At 41.8% G+C, this 8,973-nt stretch overlaps 2 protein-coding genes across 2 annotated transcripts in view; one reads left to right on the top strand and one right to left on the bottom strand.

The window, feature by feature from the left end:
• Positions 1-3,752, bottom strand: part of DNAJC25 (DnaJ (Hsp40) homolog, subfamily C , member 25) — a 14,894-nt gene extending 11,142 nt beyond the window's left edge. The window contains exon 1 of the mRNA XM_009882129.1: positions 3,687-3,752. Coding sequence (XP_009880431.1) covers positions 3,687-3,752 — 66 coding nt within the window. The remainder of the gene's footprint in view (positions 1-3,686) is intronic.
• Positions 3,753-4,972: 1,220 nt separating this feature from the next.
• Positions 4,973-8,973, top strand: part of KIAA0368 (KIAA0368 ortholog) — a 57,363-nt gene continuing 53,362 nt past the window's right edge. The window contains exons 1-2 of the mRNA XM_009882128.1: positions 4,973-5,033; positions 8,009-8,139. Coding sequence (XP_009880430.1) covers positions 4,973-5,033; positions 8,009-8,139 — 192 coding nt within the window. The remainder of the gene's footprint in view (positions 5,034-8,008; positions 8,140-8,973) is intronic.

Raw genomic sequence — 8,973 nt, 5'->3', positions numbered from 1 at the left:
CTCCTCTGGGCACCTCCGAATAACCCCTTGGCAGCCTGGTGCCGGCAGACGGTGGGCTCCTCTGCGGAGGAGCCTCCGAAACTTTAAAGAACGGGTTTTTTTGTCCCTCCCTGCTTTTCCTGCCTTGGGTTAGAGGTTGTTCTTAGACAACCGTGAGGAGTTAATGGCAAGGTAACATATGACTCAGCCAAGCGAGAGGGCCTTTGGTTGCCCTGACATAGTACTTGGCAACCACCCGAGAGGAAGGGCAGGAGAAATACTTTGAGCATATTTGCGCTATTGGCTTTCGGTTCTAAGGCGTTTCTGTGCGATGTGTCACCTGGTGGGTTTTTTTGGGGGGTTTTGGTGGGGGTTTTTTTTGGTTCTTGGTGTGCTGCTGTGCAGCTAGCATCCTTCTTCTGCTCTTTGTTAGAGCTTACGGGAACTAGGCTGAGTGGAATAAGGCGTACGATAATGGTGGGGCTGTCCTTTATGTAGCCAAAGAGTCGGGATCTCACAGCGGAGAGAGAAGGATCTTTCAGTTACACCGATTCTTTAATCGGAGGACGCAAATGCCAAGCTATTTATTCCATTGACAACTGGGATAAATGGTAATCATGACCGTGACAGACCTTACTGCTGCTGTCATCCAGGAGACTCTTCTGTCAGTTTTACAACGCTAACATGATTCCCCGTGGTGAAACTGGTCAGTGTGATATCTCTTGCTTGTAGCTCCTGGGCTTTTATCTGTGTGTAATCTACCTCCCCAGCTTCCAAATCTGATCCTGCAAAAAATTAGTCCTCAGCCATGTGCCAGTTGCTACATGACCCTTTGTGTTAAACTGCACTGAAAGGACAAATGTCCTTAGATTGATACTAATGTTAATAATTATATTATGTCATTTAGATTGTTTGACCACTGCATCCTTCAGAATTGAGTGGTTTTTTTACTGTTTTGCTTAGAAATCGGGAAGAGAGTGGATTATTATTTTTTTTTGTTTGGTTTGTTTTTTTCGCTAGTACGTCACCTGACACTGAATAGAAAGTACTGTAGTCTTAAATATGAATTAAAGCTAATGGAAAAAGAGTAATTTCATGTAGAGAAAGAGAGGGAAACTGAACAGCCTCCATGTGGGCCTACTGCCTTTTGATACATGTAAATGGCTAAATTTCAGCATATTTGGAAGGAAATCCATTGCTTTTTAGGTTGATGAGTAGTCCCAACATAACAGGAATAATTAATAGTACTTTTAGATTAGAAAACCAGTTTTCCTTGCTTTATATACACATGGCTATAGGAAGCTTTGATCTATAGCTCCAGTCAAACACACAAACTCTGTTTGCTTAAACTCTGTATAAGGGTGCTTGCTGTTTTAGAGGTCAAATTGTTTAAAGGCAGCGTAAGAATGGAGATATGGCAGTTTAAAAATTAATGCAAAATCAGAAAATTGGCCCTGAAGCCGTTAAGAGTTCAAATGCGAGAGAAAGTTAATCTTGAGTAAGAATTCTCAGCCACTTGAATGGAGAGCCCAAGCGGGGAATATTACAAATATTTGGCTTTCAGTATGCTATTCAAGCTTTTATATAAGCTTTTCTATACAAAGGAAGAATAGGATGAAAAAAAGAGAATATATCTCCCCTCCCCCATGCCTTCCCAGCCTTTTCCAGTCAGATCTTGTAAAATAACCTGGTGACTGGCCTACTTTTACAAATGCCCCCTTAAGTGATTTGGCTGTAGGCACGCGATGGGTTACTGGTAGAGCCAGGAATAGCATCAGCAAATCCTGACTCACTGTTTGCTACTGTAATCATACTAGATATATTTTCTCCCACAGTCTTAATACCGTTTGAACAGGAATTTGACTCCTATTTTAGTAGTGGCACAATAGACAAGAACTTTGTTCTTTCTTCTGCATGCAGGGTAGTGCAGAAACAATTGCTTAGCTCAGGAGGGACTGAAGGGTGTGTTTGAGCTTTTGCTTTAGCAAGGACGTGTTCCTAAAATTACCCCTGCCATCCAGGCAGTGAAGTTGAAATGGTCCTGTGTCTTTATTTGGTATAGGACCTTTTGGAGAAAATGTGGGGGATGCTAACACAATGTAATGGTTCTACAGAGTTCAGGTAATGGAGGAGGGGATTTTTTTGTTTTGTTTGATTTACTGAAACAGAGTTCTAGAAATGCTTTAATGTGACAGTCCCAGTAATCTGTCAAACAGACACTTTTCAGGAAAGCGAAGATAAATTCTGGCCTTTTGCACAGAATCTCTGCTCTGTTTTGTGGAGGACTCGGACTCTCTTTTCATTTCCTAGGATGCTTTTGTGATGATTAGTTAAATTTTGAAGTACAGTTAGCTTGACATGTCCTATCCCCAGTAGCTTCCTGAGTCAGTTTGCATAAAAAGAAGGGTGTGTGTTTTACTTGATACGCAACTACACAGATACACGTTGCTGAGGGGTCTGTGCAGAATAGCTGACGTGCTGTACATAATATCTATGATTGCCAGAGGGAGTTAATTCTTTATCTTGTGTAAGGTCAAGGAGGAGAACCTGGGCACATGAAGCAGAACTGCACTTAGCTGAACAGAGAGGAGGTTTCTTTGATAAGAAGGTGGATGAAGAGTGAACTGGCTACCTCATCAGAGGGTTCACTTCCGTGATTTTAATTGGAGGGAGGAAAAATAAAAAGAAAAGAAAACATGCTTGTTAAGGGATGGAAAACATTAAGATGTTTATTTATTTACTTTATCCTTTCTGTGTGTTTCCCTCAGTTGTTCCCTTTGACAAACTACCCTATAGCAGAACGGGAAGAAGGGGTGTGTTGTTTTCAGTGGCAGGCTGGGGTTTTGCTGGGAGACTGCAAGATCAGTTCTGAAGTAACAAGTCTTAGAAATAACTCTGACCCTTTCATGGCCAGTGTTGCAGGATTTGGAGGTTTATAAAGTACAGATTAGGGTGTTTCTGTTAATGTGACTTTCTTGTAAAATGTGTATACGTTATCTGTGTCTTGAAATCTGTTCCTTTCCTTTTTTGCATGAGGTGTGGTCGTAAGTGCTGAAACCTATATTCCTCCTTGCAGTCTTAAATGGGGACTGGAAAGAATCAGAAGTGAAACATGCATTTTTCTAACACGTAGGTAACGGCATTGCCATGGTAACTTAGGGATTTCAAATTCCGAGTACACCATGTCTGTTGACACAAATTGGACACTGCTTCTGGAAACAGGGATATGAAGATATACCTTGTTTTCCTGACGCTTTGGTTCTTTTACATACAGTGAAAGAGAACATCTCTTCATATGCAGTGCCCATTGTTAAATTCTCCATTTTTACATTCATCCTCTTGTAAACAATTTTTTCCCCCCAAGAAAACACCACAAAAAATGAACTATTCAGTGAAATAATACACAGCAGCATGGGCAGTAGTTGTGATTCTGCCAAAATACATGAATATTTGTTACAAATTTTGCATGGACTTAATTGTATGTATTTTAAAAATAAAATTACCAAGTATTAATTTTTCTACTCATGCAGTTCATTATTGGTTGTGTTTTTGTTGTTGGTTTTTTTTAATCCGTAGTAAAATTTGACTGTCATAGCTGTGGGACACATATATGATATTTCTAAGACTACTTATTAAACCAGAGATGATTTCTCAGGTGCTTTCTAATGTAGAGGGCAAGTCTGACAGGGACTATGGTGCGCACATACCTCATAAGCAGATTCTGGGTGATGTAGCAATTGTCTGTCTTTCAAGAAGTTGCTTCCAGCTTTCATGTTTGTAAAGGCAAACTTGCAAGAGTATCTCAAAAATAATGAATTCAGTGATGCGCTGAAGGGTAATCGTGATATCTTACTTGGGTTATTCCTTCCAGCACTCCCTGGCAGAGCAAGGGGTTCTCCACAGTGAAGCGAAATCTAGAAGGCTCATAGTGATCTCTCTGTGCCCTGTGCTTTTCCATTGCTCCTGACATGCAAGTTTGTTCTTGGGGGAGTTTATGTAGAGCCCTGCAGGATTGGGCCCAAAGTTTTCCAGTTGAGTTTCCAGGGAAGCCTCCTTCCTTTCCTCCTTTTGCCTTTTCCCTTTGGCTTTCTCACCAGCATAAATAAAATAATAGCAATCTTTCTTTTCCTTTTATTTTTTTTTTTAATTCTTTCAACTGCATTAAAAGTTGTTTTTTAGCCTCTAACAGTGTGTTCTTCCCCCAGCCCCATGTTCACCAGAGTTGAACTGCAATAGATAGACTACGGAAGTAATTTTATAAACATATATAATTAGCTATTACAGAAGGTGCTATGGGTGAGAACCAATACCAAGGAAATTTTACAGTCTTAAATTTGAGATGAGGGTTTAATGTGAGATTGAGGAAGGAGAAACCTTTGTAAAATATCAGGTCTCTTAAGTATTGGCTTTTTAGAAGGGGATAAAGCAATACTTTAGTAAGTGTCATCCCTCCATTACTTCTTTCTTCCAGTGCTTCCAGAAAGCTTAAAAAATTATCTTTAACTGTATTAGTCAACTTTGGAAAGGAAAAATTATAGGAAATGTGTTATTGCATGGACTGTATTTTAAGTGTAGTGGTGGCTAGCAAAAGTAAAGACTGAGATGCATAAAACTTTCTAATTAAAATTCAGTGCTCTTACTGTCAAGTTGGTGTAAGATTGCTGTAGTAGTAAATTTCAGTTGTTGAGGCTTATTCACAACGGTTTGTGTCATCGTTTTTTTTTTTTTTCCTGGGGTATGTAAGAGAACAAGTTAGACCCCCCCCCCCCCCCCAAAATACAACCATGCAGTTTTACAGTCAGCAGTAGGGGCTGTAAAACTAGGTGGAGAAGGTTTCGGCTTCATTCTTAAAAATTTCTGTAGTGTACGATACGGGAATGTGAGATGGGTTGGGAGCAGACCCTTTGTGTTGTTGGATGCCTGATGCACAGTGGTGTGCTCGCTGGCGCGGGCTGGACATGGCAGGGGGGGCAGGTGAAGGTTGTGAGAAGGTATGGCAGAGAGGGAAAGGAGCTTCCCCGATGCCAGCCAGCAGGTCTGCAGCACACATGGAGGTAGGACACCATATCTGAGTCCCAGATACTGTGTTCCCGGTTCCTCTCCTGGACTGTTGTGTGTGGTGCTTTAAATCTCCAGGGCTTATGCTTTCCCATAATGAATGCTGTCAACTTGAGAGATTGTCTTAATTGTTAGTAGAATAAAAACTGGGGAGAAACTGGTTGATGTGCAATACTTGGGGAGGGTTTATAGCTCTTTGTTTTCCTGTCCCGCTGCTATCAGCAGCACAGGAGGGTGCTCTGGCAAACTCGTGACCAGTTTCTTCATTGCAGCCAGGTGACCAGTCTCCTTGAATTCACTGAAGAGTCCTGTTACGCTTATCGTTGAGGGGGGGATACCTGATGATGGTATCAGGGCTTAACTGACTAGGCAGCAGAGATATGACAAGTAATAAACTTGTCTTACAGGAAGTGTAAACAAGGGGATAGCATTTTTTTTTTTCCTCCTGATCTCTGTTATTATGACAATTCTGGTTGCTGCTTGTAACAACAGAATAATGGAGGAAGCTGGAACTGGGGTAGATGATTGCAATTCGGTACATTGCTGCACTTCCCATGGGCACGTGCGGAGTGGTTTCTGTGCCTTTCAGCTGTGTGTAGTCCGGTGGCTACAACAAATGGCTTTACAAATAACTTCTGTCGTGTTTCCTTACACTTGAGTCTGATCTGTTGCCATGTGAAGGAGCATGTTGTTGGGGACAGCATCATTCCTCCTCTGCGAGTCTGCAGTGATCTCCCAGAGTTCCAGCTCCAAGGGGAAAGATTTGATGATGTTATTCATTGTTTGAATTGTTTCAGCTGCTTGGCGTGGCCCAAGCATTCCCTATTGCTGGCAGGGTCGTGAAACACTGTGGAGATCCTGAAGGGGGGCATCATTTTGGAGGAGGGCACAGGGGGGAGAGAGTATGATGTGAAAAGGAAGGTGAAGAGAGAAAGAAATTATTAGGATTTAAAAAAAAAAAAGGGATATGAGATAAGGATCATGAAACCGTTGACTAGTTGACAGCATGATTGTTCCATGAAATCTGTCTGAAATGAGATTGACTTGCAACTTGGTTTGTGTTGTAGGTGCTGCAGAGTTTCAGCTTGTAATTTCCCTGACAGTAAAATTTCATAGTCTTCTGTCTTTTCAGCTGCCTGTCATATTTTTTCAGCAGAAAATAAAATGTTGGAAGTGATATGTTTATGTTTAATCTGCAGCTGGCAGAGGAAGAATGATGCTGTGAGGACTCAGTGCAGGGATTGCACAGATTTAAAAAATAGGACAGTAAAGGCTTCTGCAGCTATATCATGATAGGTTTGCTGGCTAGAGCTGTACTTCCGTTTGAACATCCTTTTTGTTGACTTGAGTTCAAATCCTCCATCTTTACCTTTGCCCTGCACCAGTGCTTTTTTTTTTTTTGTTTTTGCCTCTGTAGTCCTTCACAGCCGTCTCAGTGATCCTCCTCCGCTGAAGGAGGGTTCTCCTTGGTCTCCCTCTAATCTCAGCTTGCAACAGGTCACTTCAGATTAGTCTTTGGGGGAATGATTTCCTCCTTGTAGCACATCTTAAGACCTGTAGTCCCTTCAAAAGCCCTGGGTCTCCTTGCTGCCTGTGCATCTGGCCTGCAGTGCTGCAGTATTGGAGGGGAGACGCCTCTGATGCCGAGCACAAGGACTCCTCTTGGTCCGGCCATTGGGAATGCTGCTGTGTCCGGGAGGTTTTGCTTTGCCTCTGGTTTAGCTGTTGGGGCAACTGCATGCTGGCACTTACAAAAAGAATGGAAGAGTCCCTATTTTAAAGACAGATGGTCCTCAGCCCTTGTGCTTGAGCTGCTGACAGAAGATTTTGGTCTCATCTGTTTCCTTGAAATGATCTTCTGCTAGCTCACTGGGAAAACAGATGTTACGGCTTTCCTCCATGCCCCCTCCCATTCCCTTGATCTTGTAGGAGTTTCAACTTCTACCTCTTTGCAGATGTTAAGTGTGTGTGGGGGTAATGCTGTCTCTTGGAAAAAAGATCAACAAATTGTAAAAAATCAGTGACTGGTTCAGTCAACATTTGTACAGCTTTGTAAAGATTTTCTGGAAGACCTGAGTGGCCTAACAGAAAGTCGTGGGCAGAACAGGTTAGCCTGCGTCAAGATGTCCTATGAATACTCCCATGGGTTACCCTGGAACAGTAGTCTCAAGCTTTCAAAGAAATAGGGTTTTACTTTGTAGCTTGTTTCTTGTGCTTTCAGGTGTGCAGCCTGTTCATTCGTACGCAACTGCCATGATGTGGCTTGCCCCAAGCTTCTAACTTGTGCTTAGCCTGGACTCTCTCCGTTCTGTGATACTAACTGTAATTGGTCTTGGGTTCTGTTGTATGGGCTTGGTGGTTTTTGTTTTGTTGACACAGCATCTACAACAATGGGGTCCCTGTGCGTGACCGGAGCTCTAGGTTTAACAAGAATAATAACAAGAGTTGGCCAGATCTTTGTGACCTCTGATTAACTAGTGGAGATACAGAACATCATGGTCTGAATGCAGATCACAGCAGGCGTATTTTCAAAAGTTAGCAGCCCCACAAGCCACACGCTGCTGCTGTCAAAGCGGAAAGGGCAAGGAATGACTTGGAGATACTAACCTTCCATTTCACCTTTGGAGATGATCTAGCTCCTGTTTGAAACACAGTGTGAAGCAAAGGAAATCTTAATTGCTCCTGTCTTTGATAGGGTTGTCTCTACATAATAATTGTGGAGGCTGGTACTGGAAGCTATTAGGCTGGTTTCTGCCATCAACAGTTTGCTCGGTTAGTCTTAAAAGATGTGTCTGTGCTGAGTGCTGTTGAGATGGAACTGCTTTTCCAGCATTTCTTACAAGCTCATTAGAAGATGTTCAGAGATACTTGTTTTCTTGCTACAGCAATTTTGAGTTTCAACCAGTTTCTCTCTTTTCCTCTTTTAATTTTTTTTTTCTTTTTTTTTTTTTTTTTTCTTCTTTAACTGCAGATCAACTTGAACGTGTGTTCTTGCGTCTTGGCCATGCAGAAACAGATGAGCAGTTACAGAACATTATTTCCAAATTCCTACCCCCTGTTCTCCTCAAGCTGTCCAGCACACAGGAAGGAGTTCGTAAAAAGGTAAGGGTGCAATTTACTGTAATGGTATGTTGTCCTGATCAGGGAGAAGGAAATGCCCCTGATGTATCATAATTTACTATACCTGGATGTCCCCTGTGGATAAATTTACTCTTTGAGCCCTCTCTCAAACGTGAGAATGGGTTTATTACAACTGTTAGGGCTTAAAGAAAAGAGTCATTGCTTGTATCACCAAAGTCTTTTGCAGATGTGTGGAGGCTGCATTTGTTTCCAGTTGAGGCCAGCTAGCTATTACTTAGTCTGAGACCAAGACTTACTGCCATAGAGGCAGTTGCCGTGGCTTCCAGGTTAGGGCTGTTGTGTATCCACCTGACACATGTGGAGCAAGCTTGCCTCTATGTGCAGAAGACCATGAAGACATACTCATTGATGTCGTTCACCTGTCTGATAACAGGAATAGGAGCAAGGACCAAACAATTTTGAAGATGTGCACTTGAAGCTGTGAAGAAAGGCATCCAACTAGCTAGTGAAATTTCTTAGGGTGTTTTTATACAATATTTTTTCCGTAAACTGGAATGTGTTGTCTGTATTTTTTGGAGTGTTGTGAGATTCAGGAAAGGGGAGGGACTACTCCTTTGAAAATGAAATTTTAAGAGGCCTCTCAAAATCACACAGTGTTCTCACGGTGTATTGTAGTTTTTGTGGTAGAATGAATAATGAAATAAAACTTGTTTCTTCTTCTGCCTTCTATGTGTTTAAACTATAGATTTTTATTTATACAAGATGATGATAATATTATAAGCAATTACAGCACTTTTCTGCACTTCTTGGTATTTATCAAATTCATTGCAGTCAAGGAAACTACCCTGAACTCTG

This window comes from Charadrius vociferus, unplaced genomic scaffold (genome assembly GCF_000708025.1).
Source record: "Charadrius vociferus isolate BGI_N301 unplaced genomic scaffold, ASM70802v2 scaffold693, whole genome shotgun sequence".
Taxonomy (NCBI): Eukaryota; Metazoa; Chordata; class Aves; order Charadriiformes; family Charadriidae; genus Charadrius; species Charadrius vociferus.
Note: the sequence above shows the minus strand (reverse complement) of the source record. Positions and strands in the feature narration are given on the sequence as shown.